The sequence below is a fragment of the Cervus elaphus genome, chromosome 25 (genome assembly GCF_910594005.1).
Source record: "Cervus elaphus chromosome 25, mCerEla1.1, whole genome shotgun sequence".
In the NCBI taxonomy this organism is placed as follows: domain Eukaryota; kingdom Metazoa; phylum Chordata; class Mammalia; order Artiodactyla; family Cervidae; genus Cervus; species Cervus elaphus.
In genome coordinates, this window is record NC_057839.1 from 39659409 (window position 1) to 39684775 (window position 25367).

General features: G+C 43.4%; 1 protein-coding gene across 2 annotated transcripts in view; it reads right to left on the reverse strand.

Moving 5' to 3' along the window:
- Positions 1-11586: 11586 nt before the first annotated feature.
- The window catches only part of SLC1A3 (solute carrier family 1 member 3), a 79220-nt gene continuing 65439 nt past the window's right edge, over positions 11587-25367 (reverse strand). For both annotated transcript variants that reach the window (XM_043887200.1, XM_043887201.1), the window contains 6 exons: positions 23491-23533; positions 20167-20459; positions 17412-17645; positions 16615-16809; positions 15569-15703; positions 11587-13901 (listed from right to left, as the gene is read on the reverse strand). In XM_043887200.1, coding sequence (XP_043743135.1) covers positions 13697-13901; positions 15569-15703; positions 16615-16809; positions 17412-17645; positions 20167-20459; positions 23491-23533 — 1105 coding nt within the window. In that variant the 3' untranslated portion in view covers positions 11587-13696. The remainder of the gene's footprint in view (positions 13902-15568; positions 15704-16614; positions 16810-17411; positions 17646-20166; positions 20460-23490; positions 23534-25367) is intronic.

Below are 25367 nucleotides of genomic sequence, written 5' to 3' on the forward strand. Positions count from 1 at the left end.
GGTTATTATAGAACCCTGGTTTGAGTTCCCTGAGTCATACAGCAAATTTCCATTGGCCATCTGCGTTACATATGATAGCATATATGCTTCCATGCTACTCTCTCCACTCATCTCACCCTCTCCTTCCTCCCTCCGCCTTTGTCCATAAGTCTGTTCTCTGTGTCTGCGTCTCCACTGCTGCCCTGCAAACAGGTTCATCTATACCATCTTTCTAGATTCCATGTATATTGTATTTGATGGGTTTTATATTATATGTGGTTAGAGAAATTACAATTTAACTAAACCTGAGCATTTCATGTGGAAGGGAGATTAGATCCTAAAACCAGTGCCTGGAAATCCTTAAAAATAGAATAATCTTGTGCGAGTAGTTCAGGTATAATCACGCTCAGAGGCAGAGAGCTGGAATAATGTTTCTTAGAGGTTTGGGGAGAGGAAGACATACTCAGTTTACAGTGACGGTTTCACTGGAATTCCCCTGTCTAACTCTCTGCTAGTACTAATCACACACATGTGAAGTGACTGTAAAGTGAAAGTTGCTCAGTCATGTCGGACTCTGCCACCCGTGGACTGTAGCCTGCCAGGCTCCTCTGTCCATGGAACTCTCCAGGCAAGAATACTGGAATGGGTAGCCTTTCCCTTCTCCAGGGCATCTTCCCAACCCAGGGATCGAACCTAGGTCTCCCACATTGCAGGTGGATTCTTTACCATCTGAGCCACCAAGGAAGCCTAAGAATACTCGGGTGGGTAGCCTATCCCTTCTCCAGGGGATCTTCCTGACCCAGGAATCGAACCAGAGTCTCCTGCATTACAGGCAGACTCTTTACCAACTGAGCTACTAGGGAAGCCCAATCACACAAATACTATTGCTCATTTAGTGATTTTTCCCTGCTAGGATCTGAGCTTGGCTGGTTAACAGTAGGTGCTCAAAATATTGTTGATATTAAGGCAGAATTATGAATGGGCATGTGACTGTGGGCCAGACATCCCATTTGGAGAATTCTAGCTGAGGAGCCCTGTGACATGCTGAGGGAGAGCTGGGAAAACTGACTTTTTAATTTTCAGGGTGATAAATGCTTATTACCAGGGTAATGTGATTTGTTTTATAATTAACTGCCTGGATTTTTTCAGTCTGCAAGAGCCTCTGAATTATGTCACCCAAGGAAGAGACTGATTTCCTAGCGCTTCAACTCTTCTGAATCCCTGACATAAGAATCCATGTGAACATTGGCAGTGTTTTCTTTTTAAAAAATGTTTTACTTACTTATTTTTGGCTATGCTGGGTCTTCGTTGCTGCAAGTGGGCTTTCTCTAGTTGTGGATAGCAGGGGCTACTCTATTTGCGGGGCGTGGGCTTCTTACTGCAGTGGCTTCTCTTGTTTTGGAGCATGGTCTCTAGATACATGGGCTTCAGTAGTTGTGGCTCTCAGTCTCCAGAGCACAGGTCAATAGCTGTGGCTCCTAGGCTTAGTTGCCCCATGGACCAGGGATCGAACCTGTGTCCCCCGCATTGCGAGGCAGATTCTTAACCACTGAACCACCAGGAAAGCCTGGCAGTGTTTTCTTGTGCTGTAATTGTATCTCTGCCTCCCATTAGGTTATACATTCCTTGAATCTGTTTAGTGACAGTAAAGCCTCTTGTTTTGTGATTACCTGCTCTACATGTGCATGATCACCTATCCTCACAGCTGCCATAGCAAGGCAGATGTTGTTATATCTCCATTTGACAGATGAAGGCACCGAGGCTCAGAGAGGGTGTAAACCCTCCCCAAGTCACATGGCTAGCAGACAGCAGAGTCAGGATTCAAACTTACCTCTCTAAAGCCAGAGTCGGGGTACATGATAAATACGTGTTGACCTTGCACACTTTTGGTGGGAATGTAAATTGGTTCATCCACTGTGGAAAACAGTGTGAAGGTTTCCCCAAAATTAAAATATAACTAGCATATGAGCCAGCAATTCCACTCTTGGGTATATACTCAAAGGAAACAAAAATACTAATTTGAAAAGATATATGCACCTCAATGTTCATAGCAGCATTATTTACAGTAACCAAAATATAGAAGCAACATAAGTATCTATCAATAGATGAATGGATAAAGAAGATGTGGTGTATATATATATACACCATGTATATACATATATATACACGGATCCTGGACCATGTCAGTGGGGGCAAGCTTCAGAACACAGAGCCAGAGGAATTGTTATGAGAGAGATAATGCCTTAGGGGGAATAGAAATGAAAAACTCGTAAGCTGCCTGAGTCCTCCGTCTGAGGGCCAGAGAGAATGAGAGAGAGAGATAACACACAATCAAGGGAGAGCAAAGGATTAACGAGAAGGAAGGCAGGGAGGTGGAGAAATGCTCTGAGCTCTAGGAACACCCACAGACTCTCTAAGCAGCCCCTGAAGATTCTTGCCTGGATGGGAACGAGCAGAGAAGGATGCTCCTCATGGCTTCAGCTTCTGTTACCGTTCAGCCCTCTTTTTGTTGTTTTTCAGTTGCTCAGTCCTGTCCGATTCTTTGAGGCTCCATGGACTGCAGCACGCCAGGCTTCCTTGTTCTTCACCACCTCCCAGTGCTTTGACGTGAGTTCTCTTTGGTCTTACTCAGTTCCAGCTATAGATCATTTTTGGAGACTTATGAAACTTTAGAGTTGGGAAGGACTTTGAAGATTATTTGCTTCCATCCTGTGGTAAGATCTCTCTCTCTCTCTAGATAAAACCACCAGGGACACACAGTGTGAAAACAAGAAGAATAATAACATTAATGATGAAGTACCTGGAGGTGATAATGAACACACATTACAATCACTGATGCATGGATGCCGACCAATCAGAAATGACACAGCAGCAGACACCTGGTGTGGCTGGACTGGACACGGATTTTCAGCTGAATTTCAGCTCTAGCATGTGTATGTGCTGACCATGAGATATACATATGCTGTGTGTGCTCAGTCATGTCCGACTCTTTGTGACCCTTTGGTCAGGCTTCTCTGTCCATGGGATGCTTCAGGCAAGAATACTGGAGTGGGTTGCCATTTCCTTCTCTGAGGGTCTTCCCAACCCAGGGATTGAACCCGTGTCTCCTGCATTGCAGGCAGTTTCTTTACCTGCTGAGCTAATCATTGCCTAATTAAACCCCCAGAAAACCACCAGATGAAAAAACATTAAGTTCAGAGAAGTGACATTAGTGTCCTAAGACACATATTGAGCAACTGGAAGTGTCTGATTTGAACTTGAGGCTCCTGACTGTAAGGTCCTGACTGCTTAACCACTCTGGGGTGACTTGCATCTCAGAAGGGCATAGCTGGGCCAAGGTGGGAACAAGGGAGCATCGGTTTGGAGTCTGAGAGTTTGAGACATGTAGGTGAGGGAGTCCTCTCCATTCTACTTAGAGAGATTTCTTGATTTTGTCCAATAACGGCCCCCAAGAGTGTCACTCTACTTTCTTATTTCCATTAAGGCTGGAAATGTATAGAAAATGGTGACCTTTTTCCTATGTCAAAGCTTCCCTGTCCTTTTGGGGAGTAGATTTGAAACACATGTCCATTATTTTTACTTCAAACCTCCTCTCCACTTCAAGAGGGCTCTTAATCAAGAAAAATGGCTGGGTTTGGTTTGAGCATGACCCTGCAGGGGCTGGGGTCCTTGACAGGGTCTGAGCTCTAAGACTCCAGCTTTTTCCCCAGCATGGTGTTGGTTGCTGTTTGGTTGCTAAGTCCTGTCTGACTCTTTGTAACCCCATGGTCTGTAACTTGCCAGGTTTCCCCAACGTGTATCCATAGTCTTTCCTTCCATGTGCAGCAAAGGATCCAGGTGACTGGCAACCTGACCCAGGGCAAGTCACAACCTCATGGCAGCGGGGGAGGGACAATTGGAGGATGCTGAGGGAGGAGAAACCTATGCCAGACATAAAAGCCTAACGTAGCTTGAGTTTCATAAATGAATACATCTTAAAGGGACTTCTTAGATGGAAGTGAAAAGCATCTTTGAGAAGACACTGGAAAAATCCCCTGAATGAAAAAGAACCCCAGTGAAATTTCCCTAATCACTAAAGCCTCATTTTTCTATAATAATAATTGGTATTATAATAATTACATAATATTTTGGCAGGAAAAAGTTGACAAGATTTCCTCTTTTGCCTTTCGGAATATATTTTCTGCCATGCCCGGCCAAGGACACTTATCTGCCTCAAGAAATTAGGATAATTACAGCAGAAAGAAATCAATGGTATTCAGGTTCTGATTCTCAAAATAAGATCTTATTTCAAGGCAAGAGATTTGAGAGCAGACATTGTGAAGAGAGATTTTCTCAATTTCCTCACATCCTTCCTTGGTTTATCAAAACCCAGGTCTGGTGAACTAGACAGTAGGGGTTTCACTGGGAGACTGATGGAGGCAGTACAGTGGGGGGCAGAACCCCATCCCTTCCAGTTATGGGGGTAGCTATTTAAAGAGATGAGGCCAGGAGAGAAGTACCTTGTTACCCACGCTGAGGAGAACTCCAGGGGCAGAGACCTCGGACTCCTCCTCTGTACTGTGCTGGGCTGCCCCGTGCCAGCAGAGGGTATGGTATGGTTTGCTCACTTAGACCTCTCTCATTTCCTGTGCAGTGTGGATATCAGGCCGACAGCCAGCAGGTCTGAACAGGGGCCTTGTGTGTGTGGGAGTGAGTTCCAGGGTTGGAAGAAGAAGGTGGAGAAGAGAAGAGGGAGCATTAAGTCTAGGGAATGGCACTGAAAGATGCCAAGTTGCCACGGATGACTATTTAGATGGGCAAGGACTGGACTTGTCAACCTGAAGGACCAACAAAGAAGTGACAGATAAAATAGAGGATCCTTGGTGGTTCAGATGGGAAAGAATCCACTTGCAGTGCAGGAGACCTGGGTTCGATCCCTAGGCTGAGAAGATCCCCTGGAGAAGGGCATGGCAACCCACTCAATATTCTGGCCTGGAGAATTCCATGGACTGTACAGTCCATGGGGTTGCAAAGAGTCGGACACGACTGAGTGACTTTGACTTCACTTCACTTGTGGGATCCTAGGTGCAGCATGTGGGAGCTAGTTTCCTGACCAGGGATCGAGCCTAGGCCCCCTGCATTGGGAGCATGGAGTCTTAGCCACTGGACCATCAGGGAAGTTCCCACCCTATTTAAATAGTTCTCCAACCCCTCTCCAGGCTTTTACACAGCTTTATCATCCCTGACAATGATTATAATTTGAGCCTATGTCTTAACAAAACATCACAGACTGGGTGGCTTAAACAACAGAGATTTCATTTTTTCATAGCCTTGAGGCTGGGAATCCAAGATTAGGGTGTCAGCATGGTCAGGTTCTGGTGAGGCCTCTTCTCCAAGCTTGAAGGTAGCAGCCTTCTTGCTATGTGCTCACATGACCTTTCCTTGGCATATGTGTGTGTGTGTGTGTGTGTGTGTGTATGTGTGTGTGGGTGTGTGAGAGAGAGAGAAGATCACACATCCTGTCAAATTAGATCCCTATACTTGTGCCTTCATTTAACCCTATTACCTCCTAAAAGCCCCATCTCCAAATGCAATCACATTGGAGGTTAGGGCTTCAACCTATTGGAGGGACTAGTATTCAGTCCAAGGTATCCTCATAAGTCCACGTTTATTCGAATGCATTTCCACATTTCTTAGAATTGTCCGTGCATTGCTATTTCCAAATTGCCCATGACTGGGCCTGCACATGGCAGGCCCTCTATCAACATCTGTACAGTAAACAGATGAAGGGCAGCATCTTCTCTGTTTATCCTCGTGGGACTGTAAACAAGTTTATTACTCCACTATGATAACACCTTAAACATGCCCCACTGATCAGGCAGGTGCACGTGCCAGCCCTTTGTTTCCGATAGAATCTTCAACAAAATCCTAGAAAATAGGAGTGATGATGACCCTGATAGGGATGAGCCAATTGAGGTTTATGGTGAAGTGAGTTAACTGGCCCAGAGTCACACAGTTAATAGGCAAGGCTGAGATTAAGACCTTGGTCCTAATTGACCTGGTCTGTCAATTCCAAAGTCCATTTCTCTTTAGATTCTAGACCAGTAGTTCTCAAACTCTGATGTGCTTCAGAATCACCTGGAGTACTTGTAAAAACAGCCTGCTGGGCCTTTCTGATTCTGTAGATCCAGGGTGGAATCTGTAGATCCAGGGTGGAATTTCTAGTTAGTTCCCAGGCGATACTGATAGTGCTGGTCCAGGGACCACACTTTGAGAATTCCTGTCATAGACATACACTACTTCGGGTTCCTTTTTCTTTCAGACTCCTGAACTATTTTCTGTCTCTCTAGACTTTGCTCCCATCGCGGTCATGAGTTTGCAGCAAGGGCCCGGTGTTTCTGCCTCGTCTGGTCTGGAGGGGCCCTCGGGAGAGCCTAGAGGAAGTCCTCTGCCACAGGGTGGCAGCAGTATTCCAGGTACCGAGAGACTGGCCCGGAGCTGGGGACAGCTCATTAGCACACCAGCCCTGGGGTTCCCACAGAGTGTGGGCCTGACTGCCTCTCCATTTCCCCTTGGCAGGGAGCAGGGCGGCTGGAGGGGGCCTGGCAGAGGGGGAGGTCGCTGGCACACAGAGAGGCGGTTTTGTTCTCTGGGAGACCCGGGAGGAAGCTGGGTGGTCCCCTCAGAGTGTCGAATTGTGCCCTTGACAAAACCACCATGCAGCGCGGGGCTGCTGGGGGAGCCGGGCCTGACAAAGGCCGCGGAGGAGACTGGCAGGGGTTGCCCGTACCCCGGGTGCATGCAGAGGCCTGGGCCCCTCCGGCCTGGCAGTTTCTCAGGATACTCGTTTCTAGGGGTGATGGGCCTCCGCAAAACCTCCCTCCCAGAGGAGGTTGGTCTGTGGCATCCTTGGGGAGTTCCTTCCTGCTCTGTGGGCTCAGATGGAGTCAGGATCCACCTTCCCTTCCTCCAGCATCATCCGTGTGCCTCTTCTTTTTCCACTAAGCCGGTTTTATTCTAGACACCTTGAGAATCTTCCTAAGTGCCATGAGTTGTGCTGAGAATTTTATAATTTTCATTTATTTAATTTTCATTACATGTTACGGAGGTTTTATTATACCTGTTGATGATAAGGAAAGTTGAAGCCAAGTGTAGTTGACCACAGGGCCCCATTCAACCTCCTCTGGTATACGGAAACCTGAGAGGAAAATCAGTGTGGACAACTGGGGTTTCATTTAACCTCCATGTATACAGATGAGGACTTACAGGGGAGCCTGAAGGTTTAGGTCAAGGCACCACAGTTGGCTAAAAGTAGGTCAGGGATTTTCCTGATGGTCCAATGGCTAAGGCTTCAAGTTCCCAATGCAGGGGTGGCCCAGGTTCCATCCCTGGTCAGGGAACAAGATTCCATATGCCACAAATAAGAATTTGCATACCACAACTAAAGATCCTGCATACCTCAACTAAGACCCAGCACAGCCAAATAAAAAATAAATGAAAGAAAGAAAAAAAAGCAAGTCAGGGACTTGAACTCACATTTCCTTGTCCAGGCAACTACTATCACCATGAAGCCAATAGATTATGTTCCAGGGTTAAGCAAGATAATTCAGGGACCTTGAAGAAACTGCCCAAGAACTTAGGGTTAATAGTGTGGATTCAGCCAGCACCATGTACAGGTCTGGATTCAACCATTACTCTGAAGCCAGCCAAAGGCCTTTAAGTTTGAGAAAGCATGAAGGTACTGATACTTTTAGCCTAGCTGTGTTAGTTTCCTAACACACGTGTAGACGTTCTACTTCTTCAGCTAATGGCTCATCATCGGCTTGAAATAATGCTTTACTGAAGCCCTGCAGTGCCAAGGCCATGGAATTTGGTGACAGTTTCAGACTTGTGTTGTTGACAGAACTTTGAGTGCTAAGTTCTCCCCAGGGCAGATGGATCGTCAGTTCCTTTCGGGGCTGAGATGACTCTTGGATGGTCTTTATTTTTTCCTGCTATGTCTGCAAGCTCCTGGCTGGCTGCCTTCAGCCTTTTTTTCCTGATCTCCTGAACCTACAGATTCGGAAGGGAAACCCAAAAGTTGTCATCTGACACCATCTTCTGCAAGACCCACCCTAGGCTGGCTGTACGTATGTGATTATTGGAAAAGACTTTACGATTTTTAAGGGGTGTATTTTGTGCTCCCTCTGCAGCACCAACTGGGCCCTGCTTTTTAATATCCTTCAGCCTCAGCTGAAAGAAGGGGCTTTTGTGGGAATGATGCCAAACCACAGAGGCTACAGTTTCCTCGGAAGACTTTGAAAAACGCCTCCTTTCCAACTTTACAATAGCTGGAAAATGACGGTCTTTGGATAGTGCAATGTGCAAAGAATATGGGTGCATTTCTAAAAAAGAGCACCCCAAATGAAAAAAATATGTTCACATTGCAAAACAATACGTGAATGCCAAATCACTCAGCCCTGTAACAGATTACAGAAAATATCATATGTTTGGAGTTGGGTAGGGGCAGGGGAGGACAGGAAGAAGGGGTAAGAGAAGGAAAGGGGGAAAAAAATGAAAAGAGAAGAAAAACAGATGTGAGTCTAAAATATTTCAAGCATGGATAACTGAAACACTATTTAATTTATTTAAGACCATGCAGTGATTTACAAGCACATAATAAGTGATAAAGTCCCCAAAGTAAATAAAGAGGAAGAAATGTCCCAGATTTGGGCTACCTTTTACACGTTTTTGTCTACAAAGAGAAATAAAAAATTAGGATAATTATTTTAACAATCACACGAACTCTGTCACCTATAATATTCATTTCACTGAAGCAAGCATAGTCTTGAATTCTTCATTTCACTAGTATGTAAGGTAGCCAAGTTAACCAAAAAATACAGGTTGCCCTTACGATATTTTGGGACAGACTTACACAAAAACATTATTTGCTATTTAATACTCAAACTAAAACATTATTTGCTAGTATTCAGATTTAATTGCTCTCTTGTATTTTATCTGACAGTCCTACTTGAATGTGTATGTTCAATAAAATGAGACTGTTTCCAAACTGAAGGTTGAGACATTGGTTTTGCAGGGATAAAGGAAGATGAGCTGAAAAAAAGAACGTTCCCATGCCACTTTCTGAGTACCTGTTTTGTGCTTAGGAAACATAAGTGATAGGATGTGAAGATAATAATCTAGAACAAGGTGATATCAAAAAAGGAAGTGGGAGGAGAGAGAGGCAGGTCCACCGGGGAGGCTACACAGAGAATACCCAGAGAGGAAGAGGCTCCTGGGAGAGAGGACTGGAGAAGTAGGATGACCAGAGGGAAAAGGGAAATGGGGCGGGGTAGAGTTTTAAACCCCTTGATGGCTTTCACATATTGATCTTCCCTCTGCATTGCAGACCTTGGAATTTCATCCTGAGCTAATTCAAGCGAGTTCTCCAAGAGGAAGTGCAGTTCCTTCCTGCAAAGAGCTCCGGGCTCCCCCCGGTGGCTATTACGGGTATCGCTCCCCCAGACCCTGCCTCGTTTATCCCCTAGTTTTCCAATCTCCCGCTTTTAGAACTCGGCCTTCCTCGAACTTAGCTTTCTCGGCTCTTGCTTCTCGGCTTTTTCTGACGGTTTATTCATGCGGAGTCTGCTTTCGGCATGACGCCTACCAACGGCTCTGGCCCCCAGCACAGGCCACACAGAGCTGGCCATTGTTGCCCCAGTTCTGGGACCACCCGGCTGGGAGAAGGGGCAGCGCGCCGCCGCCGCGGAGGCCGGATGACTGACAGCGGCCTCAGGGCAAGTGCCCCGCGGGCCACCCGGAAGGAGCGCGCGTGCCCCCTCCACGTGCCCCTTTGCCCCTTCCAGCGCGAAACGAGCCCTTCCTTCAGACCCTCGCAATTAACAGCAGTAAAATCTCCATTTTCAACACGCTGTATATGAATAAGGATTTACCAAAGAAAAAAAAGAAAAAGATGGGATTTTACTGGGAAAGAGATTTTTCAGCCTAGGAGAGAAAAATCCTGCTTGGAGTGGGGCAGTGGTGCTGAAGGGATAAATATGGGAAGCACGAATAGACTCTCAACTTGTCACAGTGCTGGATTGTAAGAAAATTTGTTAGGAGCGTGTTTACTCATCAAAAACATTAAAAAAAAAACTTGTGAATCTGAAAAATTTCCAAATTCCGTTTGTGAACAGATCTATAACCACCACATAGAGGATCTATGCCAGCTTCTCCATCATCACCTTAGTTACACACGGACAGGGCTGCCATGTCCCTCAACCCTAATGGCATCTCCAGATCTTCCACAGACCGATGACCAGCTTCTCAGGCGTGGCTGTGGAGGTTGGGGCGGAGGCAAAATCCAGCTTCGACTGGGACGGGAAGGAAACTGGTGACTGCAGGAAGAAGCACTTCCTAGGGGGGAATTTTTTGTGGCACTTTCCTGATTGCTTCTGTATCCAGAAAGTCCCATAGATGCGGATTCCCTTAGGATGGCCAGAGCTGGTTTGATTCCCCCAGGCTGTGGGCATTTCCCCACCCAACCATTCAAATATCATAGATGCCTTGTAAAAAGACTGGTCAAACAGTGATTTGTAAATGTTTTGGTCAAAAGATCCTTTAGAGAAATTGATGGAAATTAAAGATTGCTCCCATGCAGAAAGGCAAATGCCCAGAACTTTCCCTACAATTTCAGGGGCTGTGAGTTCACTTAAGTCTTCACATGGATGATCTAGGGCAGTGGTCCCCAACCTCTCAGGTACCAGGGATAGGTTTCATGGAAAACAACTTTTCCATGGATAGGGTGGTGGTGGTGGGGATGGTTTGGGATGATTTAAGTGCTTTACATTTACTGTGCACTTTATTTCTAATCTAATGCCGCTGCTGACCTGACAGGAGATACTGTTACTGTGGCCCAGAGGTTGGGGACCCCTGATCTAGGGGTTTTGTGGACCATACTTAAGAGCCCCTCCTCTAGGTGGCTGCCACCTGCTGGTAGAGGGTTAGATTAAAAGGTCTCCTGACACAACTTGAATATGGGCATTCCATGGTACTGCCTCTCAGTTCTTTATTAAAAAGCATGACAGGAAAAAAAAGAGTGGTTACTCATAATTCATACTTTATGAATAGAATGGTTCACTGGCACACTGGCTGTTTCTGAAATATCCCTTGAGATCTTATTCAGCTCTTTTCACAAATGGCAGCAGTCATCACATAGATAAATCTACCTAATTTGAAGGTCAGACAGGAAATTACTTTTTTTTAGAAGAACCACTGGTGGCATTACACTTTTCTAATTAATCCCAACATGGAAATGATTCACTCTATTGGAGAAATCTGAATCTGAAATGAACAAGTAAATGCAGGCTGTTAAGGCAAAATGCTTCCCTCACCTCCTCCTGTTTTCAGCTTCGGTTTTAGGAGTTGGGCAGGGAGAGTATGTCCTTTCTGATTTTCTTGTGTTCGGGTTCCCTAGCTGGACCTTCCAAGATTTTACCTAGTAAAATCTAAAAAGGGAAAAAAATAACAAACAAACCAAAAAACTGCAAGGCATCCTTCCCAGCATTACCCTGACCTCACTGAAATACTTCCTTGAATGAAAAGTTTATTTTCCTTCAGGGAGAAGAATAATAACAACATGCAAAGATATCATGTAAAACTAATTTTTTTTCTTTATTGAAAATACATCTACAAAGTAACGCTTCTCAGTCCACACTGGGTACATGTGATATGCAGAGCCTGTGATGGGCTGGCGAGAGGGTCATCTCAGAGGATCTGCTTTCCATAAGAGATGGTTAGTATTAAAAAAGATCACACTGTGTAACAGAGTTAATTTGACATGATTAATTTTTGCTCTACTGGTGTCATGACAGCCATGGATAATACATTAAGTTTTGTAGTGTATTTCCCAAATAGAACCTTGACATTAAACGGTTATTCCACCACAGCCTAACGTTAACTTTTGTACACACGTAATGCTTGCAATCTATATAAAAATATCTCTAATTGTGTATCAGAGGATGTATGTCTAGATTTTCAATCTGTTAGCATGATTAAGTCCATTCTTCACCATTTTCAGTCAGAAACTCAAACACAGTTGGTATTGTCTGTCAGCTCCCACTTCACATCTTTGACTGCATTTTCCTTAGAGGGTAAAAAAAAAACATTAATTTCCTCTAAACCTGGTAGCTGCCTTGCCTGAAACTAATGCCCCAATGTTTTTTTTTTTCTTGGAACCACGCTGACATGGCTTCATACCAATTCATCTTCTACCATTTCTCTCATGGACACAAACACAATCAAATCAAACACCACTCCAGCTTAAGATTTTGAATGATTTTGTGAGTGATGTTCCAACACAAAGGAATATCTTGTTTTACTCATTCTAAGAACTTTTGAGGAGAGTCGAAAACCTTTTCAAATAAGAGACCACCCACCTGACTCTGGGATCTCTAGTAGAGACAGAGCTCATTCATTTGACTTGCTTAAAATAATATAAGAAGTGACCTTATATTTTAATCTGCAGACTTCCTTAGGGAATGATTTTTGAACCGAAGAGAAAGTGTTTCAGGTTTAAAAAAAAACAAACCTCTTCCTTAAAGATGACTTATGATCTTGGTGTTTTAAAATCCTCTGTTTATAATGTCAACCATGCTCCATCCTTTCCTGGCTGGCTCTTTAGTGTTCCAAAGTAAGATGGGTAAGCACCCTTGCTAATTGATAGTCTTACTTTTTATTTTCTAAAAGTCTATTGTCAGTTGAGGAGTGGTGGGAGACATCCTTCCCAGAAGAGTCCCTTAAGTTTGGTAAGAAAGAAGGGAATACGGCCGCTCTTGGGAAGAACTAAGCAGAGTTTCACGCACAATTCCACTCCTGGAATGCCTCCAGTCTGGTGATGTGTAACTGACATTTTGGACACAGGACCTGGTAAACCACACAGCCACCCCCACCCCCACTATTTAGAAACGTTCATTCGCAATAAATGTCTGCTTTGAAAGTCCCATGCTCCATGGAATGATCCATGCTACAGAACATTCTGAGGGGAATTGGAGGACATGCTCTTTCGCGGTACCACCAGATGTTTGGACTGGAATCAATCATAAAGGCATCTAAGGAACTTGCTCATTTCATAGATGGGAACGCTGAGGCCTAGAGATAAGACTTCCTAACTTCCCCACGGCCACATGGAAATTTCTCTTTACATGCCTCCTTACAGCAGTGCTAGGTGTGTATTAATGTTGCCCTGCTACTAATAAAATAAGGACACAAATCATAGGAGGAAGTGGGGGGGGAACCCTCTTAATATCCAACTAATAACCCATTACTGATCAATTTGTTTTGTTTTGATCCTAAAACTGAATTGTATTCTGAAGGATTTTTCCACTCTGAAAGTTGATTTAAAACCATGATTTTAGCCTAGTATTTGTTTTGAGTCTTTAAATTATAAGATCTATCACATTTACAGGATTGTGTGCCACAGAAACTTGTAAGATCTGATCAGGACTATTTTTGATCTCAGTACCTTATTAGATAAGACTAACATGAAATGACTTAAAAATTTCAAGACAGATGAAAACTATACATTTTGGCCACTGCAAAATCCTCCCTTGATTTTGGATGAATACTTCCCAATCCTGTCAGGGCAGGGAGGAGAAGGGAGGTAAGGGGCTTCTGGCGAGAATGAGTTGTAATGAGATGGAAACATTGTATAATGGTTTTCAAACACCTGGTGCTCAAGGAAGCATTTCTTTGTGTTAGTCTACATCTTGGTCTCACTGTCCATGGATTTTTCAATTTCGCTTTCCTGGGAAATCAGTTGATATGGTTTCTTCATTTCATTCTCTTCAATCACTGAGTTACCCATTTCGACATCCCGGTTCTTCAGTTCATGTCGCGACAAGTGTTCAACAATGCCGGCTCCCAGGGAGTCTCCCAACACATTGGTGGTGGTGCGAAGGCGGTCCCTGGGGAAGAGCAGGGAGGCGTGAAAAACGAGGCTCCAGTAAACATCGTGAGATTTCAGCTCATGTTCTAACTAGCCAGCTAAGTCATTGGGGGCATCTCTTAAGTTCTGCTTCCCTGTCTCCTTCTATTTAAAATTAATCTTTGGTTCTCTTTCCTTCCTTTTACCAGAAGGTCTCAAATTGGACTCTAGAGACCCCTGGAGGTCCCTGAGGCAAAAACAATTTTCATAATAATGCCAAGATATTACTTGCCCCTTTCCATCTCACCTTCTCATGAATGTCTATCTAGTGGAGTTTCTAGAATACTACAACATAACACAAAAGTTAACAAAAGAGATTGAAGGCAGAAGCAGTTAGTCTTGTATTAAGCTAGATATTAAGGAGATCTGCAAAGATGTAAAATGATGTCATTCTTTCCCCTAAGTTTTTGGTTTGGAAGGTGGTATTTTTTCAGAAAAACGTTATATGTGTTAACATGTAATGAATTTATTATTGTAATCTTTAAATGTATTCAACATTTTAAAAATGCCCAAGTTTTTCTAACATGATGAATATTGATAGATATGACCCATACAGATTAAAAGAGCTTTGGGAGTCCTCAATTTTTTAAATGTAAAGGGGTTATAAGACTAAAACCTTTGAGAAACATGGGTTTACGCTATAAAAGTCTTCACATGAGTCGAGTAGGACTGTGGGGCAGATAGTGGGCCGAATGCTTCCTACGTACCACTGCATTTAATCCTCATAGCACCACTGGGAGGTAGAAGACATTGCTGTCTTCATTTTACAGAGGAAACTAGGGTGGCTGGGTAACCCCCCAGGATCACACAGGGGCAGGACACAGGCCACGATCCAAGTGACTGTGGATCTCAAGCTTCAGTTAATTACCTCCCCTCCCCCCCCCCCCCCCAACCTTATAGTGCCTTGAGCACTCTGAGCTTTTCGCGGTCATTAGATCTAGCTCACAGCCTCTATGTAGACTCTAGCACCTACTGCGTCCTTCTAGGCTTTCAACCTGGGCATCCGGGGGAGAAATTCTGTAAGTGGAAGGGAAAGAAGAGGAGCGGAACGTGTCAGTCGAAAGGGTGAGGGGAAACGGGCCGAGGGATACGCCCTAGAGGTTAGGGTCTAGGGTACTGTTCTTGGAATTTTCCCCAGAGCCAAAAATCAATTCCACTTAATGACGCCAGCTCTCTTCCCACTGTCTTCAGGGCCGCCCCGCTCCCTGTGGGGATCAGATGGGAACATCCGCCCTGTATTACGCCATTGGAATGGGAAGCACAAGGAGAAAGTCTGAGCCAGCCTGGGAGGCCCACACTTCTGTCCCGGCTGCCATGGGGACATGTTGTGCAATTCAGAACTGACTTCGCTGATTTATGTTGACTTTGCAGACAGTGGGTTTCCCAATCCCCAAATGGCTTTATGGAGTGAGAAGTGTTAACAGCCAGATGTACCCTGTGGGCTGATAAGGGGGTGAGTGTGCATAGAGTCTGGGACTCAGGCTCCAGATAGCCACTGGGATCAGGCAAGGAGCACAATTTAATTACAGGTCAAGCTGCCCCTCTTCCTGGAGCCCTTTGGCAGGGGTGCCAGGCTGCCTGGTGTCCTAAGATGACAGAGGGGCCCCCACGACGGCAAGCCGGATGATGCAGTCCGAGTGTACTCACAGGAACCAGTCCACTGCGATGATGAGTGTGATGTCGTCGGTGGGCAGGCCCACAGATGTCAGCACGATGACCATGGTGACCAGGCCTGCCTGAGGAATCCCAGCTGCCCCAATACTGGCAGCCGTTGCTGTGATGCTGTTAGAGGAAGTCCCCAAACAGAAAACCTTTGTTTAAATCTCCCCAAATAGAGAGCAGACCCTATAAAACATGCACAGTGGTGGTGTCTGACTTGCCAAGTTAACATGAGAGGACACACTTCAGAAAATTGTAAATGAGATTGTTAAAAAACCCACTGAGTTAATAAGCATATTAACTAATACTTATCAAATGCCTATTATGTGCCTCCTGATATGTGAAGCATGGCTTACCTCATTTGCTTCTTGCAACAACCCTTCAGGAGTTGGTCCTACTATTACAGCCTTTTCTAAATCCAGAACCTTGTACCTAGATATTGGGTTGGCCAAAAAGTTCTTTTGGCCTTTCCCCTAAGATGTTATAGAATACTTCCTCATGTACCTGAAAGTATTTTGTAAGGTCTAAAATACTGTACAGTTAAAATAACAATTTATTTCTAATACTTCCTCTATTCAAGCAGAGGACTGTAAGGACTACTGAACTTGTATGGCCACTGTGGTCAGGAAAAAAAAATCAAATTTATGAATCCAAAAGCAACATGATTTATGAACAAAGTTCTGTAGTACTATCAATATTTTTTACAGAGGCGATGTGAATTTCATTTGTAAGGCACATAACCCACCTGGAACTCAATTTGTTAAATATCTATTTGATAGGCTTATGTGATAATGTGAAAATGTTTTATGAGTAGATATGAAGTGGTATTCATATAGTAATAAGTCTGTGGAAGAGACTGTTCATGGTTCCCTCACATCGTCCCCCTTGTATAGTACCAAGTGTTCTACAGAGTAAGGGACCAGAGCTTGTGGTTGTGTCATCCCTGGGTGTTACCCTCAGCCAGGTGGCCCTGATCACTAGCTCATCATTTAAAGGCATTCTTAAGAAAATGTCATGTAGAATATTCCTTGTACCTGATTGTAATAATCTGTCCAAAGTTCAGTTCAAAGTTGTTAACTTGAGCAATGAAAATGGCAGCCAAAGCCTCATAGAGGGCGGTTCCATCCATGTTGATGGTGGCCCCTACCGGGAGCACGAATCTGGTAACGCGTTTGTCCACGCCATTGTTCTCCTCCAGGCACTTGAAGGTGATGGGCAGGGTGGCGGAGCTGAGCACAGTAAAACAGGACATGTCAGATGACCATCCTGACGATGTGAAGCATGGCTTACCTCATTTGCTTCTTGCAACAACCCTTAGGGAGTTGGTCCTACTATTGTGCTTGTCTGTTTTAGTACTTTGGACAGAGAGTTCCTTCCTCTCCCATATTCTAAATTAAAGGGAACTAAGTCAGCACTATTATAAATAGGGGAGCAGGATTAGGAACAGTGGGTCCCCTCACTGCATCATTTGACAGCTCTCCTGCTTCTAGGCTCCTCCATGAGGCATTGCTTGTGATTATTCCCCAATCCCCGCAAGAAGAGCAAGTGCCGATGCTCTGGCATCTCAGGTAAATGGCAGCTGGACAAGACAGATGAGAGTGGGCAGGAAAGGACAGTTGATTTCTATTTTTCCCCTACAAGTGTGTATAGCCAGCCACTCCCTAAATCCCAAATCAGTCTGGTTAGCATCAGAGTCAAAAAGCCAATGCATGTGTCTGGATGTTTAAAACATGGAAAAAATGCACCCTGTCACTCCAATCTGAAGGTTCTGGTTCAAAGTAAGGTTTGAAATATATTTTCTGATAGGAATAAGCCATGGATATATCTATACCTGGAGGAAGTTCCCAGAGCTGTGATGAGTGCTTGCAGCAACCCTCCGATGAAAATCCAGGGGTTTTTCCGCGTTACCAGGAAGTAGAGGAGGGGTAGGACAATGACGGCATGGATGAGCAAGCCCACGATGACTGTCACTGTGTACATGGCCAGCTGTCCCCCAATCACCCCCATGTCTTCCATCTCAACAATTTTCCCTGCAATCAGGAAGAGTATGCCCAGAGGGGCGTACCTATGTAGAAGCAACACATGCACAGTTGGAAGTCTGATTTCCAACAAACTGTTTCACAGAAATTACCAAGTGATAAGAAAAAGTCAACGAGAGTTGATTTCCCAACTTTTCTGCCCAGGATACTATGAGGGCTTGCAGAAATTATGAACTTCTTTCTTTCCTTTTTTAAAATATAAATTTAAATATAAATAGTACTTTAGGCTTTCCTTTCACTCAGAATTTCTTTAGGTCACAGTTTTTATTTTCTCCAAAACCAAGAAAAATGGTAGGTTCAGAGGTTTTGTTACTTACCTCCTTTTTTCCCTAAATACCTCGGTCACTTTGGGGGTGCTCAGATGCCATCCACTCTCTGAGCCCTCCCCACCACCTCCTACTAAATACCCTGAACAGTCAGAATCCACTGAACCAATTTCCAGACATCTGGGTGGGGCAGGGGGGGCAGCATTTCCCACATCAGAGACTGATTTCCAAGCTAAAGCAAGATGTATAGCATGCCATTTCAGTGTTTTAGATTTGCAGTCAACTCTCTTTATCAAGGACCACTTTTATTGGTTTTTCCTATATTACAACCTTGTTACAATATTACATACTTAGTATTAATTTTTTTTACTTAAATAAATGTACTATAAGAGGAAATTATATGTTACAGTGCAAATGAAAAACTAACACCATTTGCGATGAGTAGAAGGCAATCATAAAATAAATTCACAGCTATCAAAGCTAATAACATGCATGTATGTACTTCCACAATCAGGTTATAAGTGCTTTACTTAAGCAATTATTATCCACAGGCTGCTACTGCTATTTGCATTCCTTCTTCTAGACCTTGCTCTACATCTGAGCAAGAATTAACATCGGAGACATGAAATGGATTGTATACATTGAATCAAGGCTGTGCTGCCTGGCTTTCAACTCTCTTTGTCTGAAGTATGCTGTAAACTACAACCCAACTCCCATTACCATAAACAGAGAAGTCGATCACCCTTCAGGAGAAGGGTCTGTTGGGAACTGTGGAGGACTTCTTTCACATTGAAAAATACAATGGTTCTTTTAAAAGCCCTTTAAAAACACAGGCCAGGAAAGTATAAGAGTACCTGTTTTCAGAAATGTAATAACTCAATGTTGAATGTGCAGGCAAAATGTACAGCTAGAAAAGCTACATGTGAGGTTCATTCAGCAGCCTTGAATAGACTTCTTTCATAAAAGAGGTGAAAGGTAGAGGCATTTTAATAATATGAAGATAAATGTCCACTTTCAGTCCTGCCAAGGTTTCCAAAGAGGGCCCCCGGCATTTCAACAGGGACGCCTGTGGAGACCGCACTCTGATCATCTTTGTGTTTCCGACTTCATATCCATCTTGTACAAACTCCTGAAAAATGGATTCTCTGGGCTTCGGTGGCAATAAAGACCAAGGATATTTTTAATCATGTTGGTGAGTGCTTTTCTTAGAAATGGATGCCTTCCTGCCTCAGGTGCCAAGAGGGAGTCTGGATTAAAAATAAAGGATAAAAGAAAAGCAACCCTCACAGGAGGTTTAAACCAGTCACTGGGTTCTTCCCTGCTGGGGAGAGTTTACTTTTCCAAGGTCAGTGTTCCTCTGTGGATTTAGTCTTTTCCTTTGTCTCCTGCTCTCAACTTTCTTTGAAGGAAGTTTTCTTATAAATTGTGGCTTGGCTTTCTATAACACTTCCCATGAGTCTCTCACACTAGCTGCAGAAGGGCCATTTACACTTCCTTCTTAGGACTGAAGTGGAGGAGAGGAAAGCTCACTTTTTCTGATGGTTCAGGGGCCTCTGCTTTTCCCTCTCCTGGGAATGTGATTCTCACTACTTTGTATACCTAGCTTCTCCTGGTCTCAGATCTCAGCAAAAAATGTCATCCATCTCTTCAGAGGCCTTTCTATCCCAACCAAGGCAAATTTTAAGCCTCCTCCTCAGTTATTTTTTTTTATTATACCACATGATATTATATAAAATAAAATCTCATGTTTTATTTTTTCTCCATAGCGCTTATGACTCAAGCATATGGTTGATTTGTTTAAGAATATAAGATCCAAAGTCCCACTCTATAGCTCAAGAAACTATATGCAATATCTTATAATAAACTATAATGGAAAAGAATAAAAAAAAAAGTAAGATCTAGGACATCCTTGTCTGTTTTCCTCAGTGCTATATCCATAGTGCCTGGCATTAAATGCTTGGTATACAGGAGATAATAAAAAAATACGTATTGAATGAATAGTTAATTAGTTATAAAAGAGGAGTGAGCAATGGGATGCCATCAGCACTGGAGTAAAGGAGTTGACGCCTTTCAAAACCAAGGAAGCAAACTAATGAAGAGAGGTTCACAGATATGTTCAAGGCTACTACCAGCCCAGAAAGTCACTGATTTTCTAATGCTTACCCGGATGAAATCTTTGCAATTGGCCATCCTGCCTGGTGGCATCTTCCTCAGAACAGAACACAAGTTGATGGCAATAAGCATCTTCTATAGAGCATACAGAGCAAATGGAAATACATACCACATGATCACTGCTACCAGTCTCATGATGGCTTCGTTGAGAGAATCAAAGAACTCTCGCAGGGCCTGGCCCTGCTCCTTCATGTTTCCAATCACAAATCCAAAGCACATGGAGAAGACAACTAGTCCCAGGGCATTGACCCCATTCACAGACCCTGGGACTGGGACTAACTCTTCTGTGATCCTCGTCAGAGTCTCCATGGCCTCTGACACATTGTTTATCACAGCGCCCACGAGTGTTTCATTGGGCTGGATGGGCACTTTAAAGCTCCTCTTCTCATAGTTGGTTTTAAACTTAAAAAGAAAAGACACAACAGTGATGAAAGACGATTTTTCTTTTCTTCTTTGTACTTTCTGCTTGCATTTTCTGTAATGACATACATTATCCTGAATTCAGAGAACTGTGTTATAGAATATATCTGTCCATCTGTATCTTTCATCTATCTAATCTGTGACAAACCTCTACTACTTCCTCAGTACAGACACACACACACACACACACACACACACACACACACACTTAAATATACAGCAAATCATAACAGGAAAGAGATTGAGGATGTTAGAGTAAACATATGCATGTTTCTGAAACCCTAATAAAATGACTGTGATAGGTGTTTTAAAAATTAAAAGATATTCACAATGATCCTTGTATCCTCTACGGGTTCATGTTATGGGATCATTGGCAAATCACCTAACCTCCCTTTGGTCATATCCATAGCAAAACAGGGGTCACTGGGCTGGCTCTTCCTCACAGGTTGTTGTAATGATCAAATTAAACAGAATATATGAGATCATCTGGTAAATTAAAACAGATTTTAATGTTGGCTAATGGTATTCACATATAAAGCTCTTCTGGGACTAGACTTAGTTGGAGATTTTGGTGAGAATTAAAAATTCTAATCTCCCCAAACAACATTCCTCCAGGTATTCCTGATTGTATCAGTTCTTAAGAAGAGGTGCTTGATTGGTGAGGACGACAACCCACTTCTCAAGTCTATAGAGGAGTTTCTCCTCTTACTCAGGAAATGATTGTGAGGCTTCCCTGTTTGCCCAGTGATTAGGAATCCCCCTGCCAATGCAGGGAACATAGGTTCAATCTCTGGTCCAGGAGGATGTCACATGCTGTGGGGCAAATAAGCCAGTGTGCCACAACTACTGAGCCTGCGTGTTGCAACCAGAAAGTAGTTCCTGCTCGCTGCAACTAGAGAAAGCTTGTGAGCAGCAATGAAGATCCAGGAAACCATAAATAAATAAATAAATCTTAAAAGAAAAAAAGGGAGATGGTCTTTATGCCAAAATTTCTGCATAGATGCCCCAGACAGAAGATGCTGAGTGTATTACTGTGGCCATTTGAAACAAGCCCATGTCTTTATGATTTTAATAAGAACAGAATTTCTGGCCTTCACGTTGATGGTACTGAAGCACCAAAGAAAGTTTCTATGGATACTTTCAGCATCTATGGATGTTGACTGGATCTAGAGTCTAGGGGAAGAAAGCACAGCTGTACATGGAATGCTTGGCCATCACTTTACTAAGAGTATTGGTAAAGTATGGGAGACTTTTTTTGTCCAGTGGGAAACTATAATTTCCAAACAAGGACATGGCTAGCTGTCAATACTGCAGACATAGCCCTAAACAATCAGTGGCATTGCAGTGTAATTTTAACAAAGAAACTGGCCCCCTTCTGTCTCCTATTTCAGTCAAATCTCTGTTCAACTGGGGTGCTTATGCATTTTAGTGCACCCCAATTTTAGACTGTCTAGGGTGAATTTTCAATCCAACTAGCTTTTCCTACACCTCCAACTCTTTCCCCTAAGACACAGTTTGCAGCCTACACAGAAATTGCAACCTCACTTGCATTCTGATTTAAGACAAATAGATCTGGGAAGATACATTTGCTTCTCCTTTAAAATCGTGTAAGTGCTATCCAAAACCAAATATTGAATACAATAAATCTGCGTGAGTCAGCACTTTTCCTAGTGCTGCTAGAAATCAACGTTTTTTAATTTGTCCAGTGCCAGCTGACTAACTGGAAGAATCAGCCCCATGGTGCTGGGGTTGGCTGGATGGATTGAAAGGGGATTATTATTTATGGTTACAGTTGTTTTGAATAAAAAGAGTTAGATTTTGGCTTGTCAGCCTTTTTTTTTTTTAAAGAAAGAATTCTGTTTGAATTTTGCAGTTAGTGCAAACTTGACTATTAAAAATGGTCAATACAAATTTTAAAAGGGGAAAAAAGTGAAGAATGGAAAACTTGGTCTTCCATGAGGTCAGGGTTTGGTTTTGTTTATTTTACAGATCCCAAGCACAAGGGTTAGGGTAAAGTGACACCATCTGGGGAAATGTTTGGGAACTACTATTTAACAACTATAATGTCTAATTGTTTCCCTCTTAATATTTTGGGTAACAAAGCTTTTTTTTTTTTATTCAATTGAGGTTAGAATGAGCTTTACTCATTTTATCCTCTAATAGTAAAATGTATTTGTGTGTTCAACACAGAGAGCCAAGGGTTGCTTGGATTTGGTGCGAAAAGGAACTGGAGCTCACTACGGCCTCCTGGGAAGTGTCGCATCAGCTTGGATACCACTTTCCAGGAAAGGGAACAGAATGTAGAAGCAGAAAGATGACAGAATTTGGAATCAGCACAATAGGTTTGAATTCTGGGTCTGGCATTTACTACTTGTGAAATCGTATGCCTGTTACATGACCCCTCTGAATGATCATAGAAGAGTTGCCTCAATGATGAAATGAAGACAATCATACTCAACATATTTATGTGGGGAGCAAATATAACATTAGTGCTTGGCACTGAGCAGACATTCAATACGTGATGGTGGCTATCCTTTCTGACATGGTTCCTCCTTTAGAATCCATAAGGCCCTTAACAGACTTTTAAAAAACACAACCCACTGACTTTTAAAATCAAACCCAGAAACTTGAATAATCTCCCTAATCTTTGAAGCAAGTTGTAAATATATCTTATACTGGAGTTTGTGTGCTTGGTGAGCTTTTGTGTATGGGACAGGGAGGAAGGGAGAAAGTCTCCTGATTAGCCTTCTTAACAATTAACAGAGACTTAATGAGCCATTTGTATGCAAGACATATAGTGTCTGGAAACTAATAAGCCTTCAATACAAGGGAAGACCCCTCCCTCCCCTCCCAATTCCCCAGAAAACTCTAGTGCTTTCCATCTAGTTGGCAAAGGAAGTGTTTCTTATTGCAGGGAAACAGGAAAAAAAAGTAAATTCAATTAAAAAGACAGCCACACTGTGTTTGCCAAAGAGGAATTTCAAGGGGGAATTCATGGCTGTAGAGTATTTACCTGTTTAAAGCAAGCTTCTACCAGATTTGGAGGGAACATATTCCTGCAAAGAAAATAATGATCACTTGAAATTTTCCAAATAATAAATTAGTTCCTTAAATACCTTTTCATTGTGTGTAAGGTAAAGATTGCATCCAACTAAGCAGCAAATGGAAAAAGAGAAAGATTTTGGTAGATAGTTTTGAAATGGGACATAGGTCATCCCTAAGTGTGGTCCATGTAGTTCATATTTTTCAGTTTAAGACCCAAATTCAATTCATCCGTCCTTTTGTCAGACAAATGAATTTTTAAAATTCAGACATCAAACCTTGCTGCCAAGAAGAACCCAAGTGAAAATGGAAATGCCTTTTAGCATAAACATTCTGGTTGACTGGGGGGTCAATAGGGGTCATTCAATAGGGGTCATTTCAGTATCACGCTGGGTATTTAGGGACCAAATGTTCTGAATCAAATGTCATTTGATTCAGAATTTGTGGAATTTTCTTCTTCACAAAGTCCTCCCAAAGAACGCTGGGGGATGAGATAACGACTCTGAATGGTTAGAGCTTCTAGCCCTTTGGTAACCAACAGGGAGATGGCTCACAGAACTTGAAGCTGGGGCCCAGGTGGCAGGATTTGTCATTTCCTCAGACCAGTGTCTGTGCTCGTGATGGGGAAGGAATAAGAGTCAGCATTCTCACTGGGGAATTTCTAACCAGCTGTGTGACCTTGGGTGACTCGTGGCATCCATGCAGGTCCCATTCTACTCATCTGTTAGAGAGGAGATGTGTTTAACTATCACCAGGGCTCCAAGATGGAAGCCTGTGGAGGAGACAGGACGTGGGCAGCTGGTCAGAGTCTGAGATTCCAGCAACTGTAAGTCATCGATCATATGTTAAGGCTATAAACTCTTGTCTCTTCTTACTGCCTAGACCATCCTGTTTCTTTGTTCTTCCCATCTATGCTCTCTGGGTCTGTTTCTATGAACCCTGAGGTAAATGTTTAGGAGATTCCAAGATAAATGCTCAAACCAGGTGTATGGGGGAGGACAGGTGAGTCTTATACTTGTCACTGGGGCAAGGAGGGGCAGAAAAGCACCAGAGAATAACAAGATCCCAACTCTTTAAACAAGGAGTAGAAATTATACATAAAGAGAATATAATAAAATACTCCCAATCCAAACTACCTGGAGGTAAAATCCCTGAAAATAAATGATGAAAAGCTTTAATTAACTTTAAATTAACTTTAATTAATTTAGTAGGAACTAAATAAAATCACTGTCATCAGGTGCCAACTTGGTATGAACTGAAACAGAATGGCTTATTACCTTCAGATAATTGCCATTAACTCCCTGGAAAAGGCTTTCAAGAGGGGGCTGTATAGTGCTTACACATAGATGCTACAAAGTCACTCGTGGTAGGTATTGAGAGGTGCTGCTAAAGAGGTCCTTTGTTGCCCAACTCACTCATGAACCTACTGGACCCATTCCTTGAGATGTTATGGGAGACTGAGTTGCTAGGAGGAGCTGCTTTCAAATGGTCAGTGGGGGGATCCTAGAGTAGACATCTAGGACTGGCAAGCCAGCCACTCTGCAAGTAGGTCGATTGGGAAGTAAGGAGGAAAGAGCTAGGTTTGGGAAGACAGCCTGGATGGGCTGCTGGCTGGACTGCTGAGCAGGTGGGACAACTCGAGGTCTGTGCTAGGGTATCTTCCACTTGCCCTTCTCCATCTACCCTCCATCCTGCTCTGTGCCTGCAAGGCTGCCCCTTTGCCTTCTGGCTTCCTGTTGGGTTTGTCCAGTGGGAGGTGCTGACAGATTGCAGAGAGCAGTGGGAGAGAGACGTGGATGTATAGGTTCTTCCAGCTCTCTCTCTTGGCAGGTTGGGCAATAGCTCCCT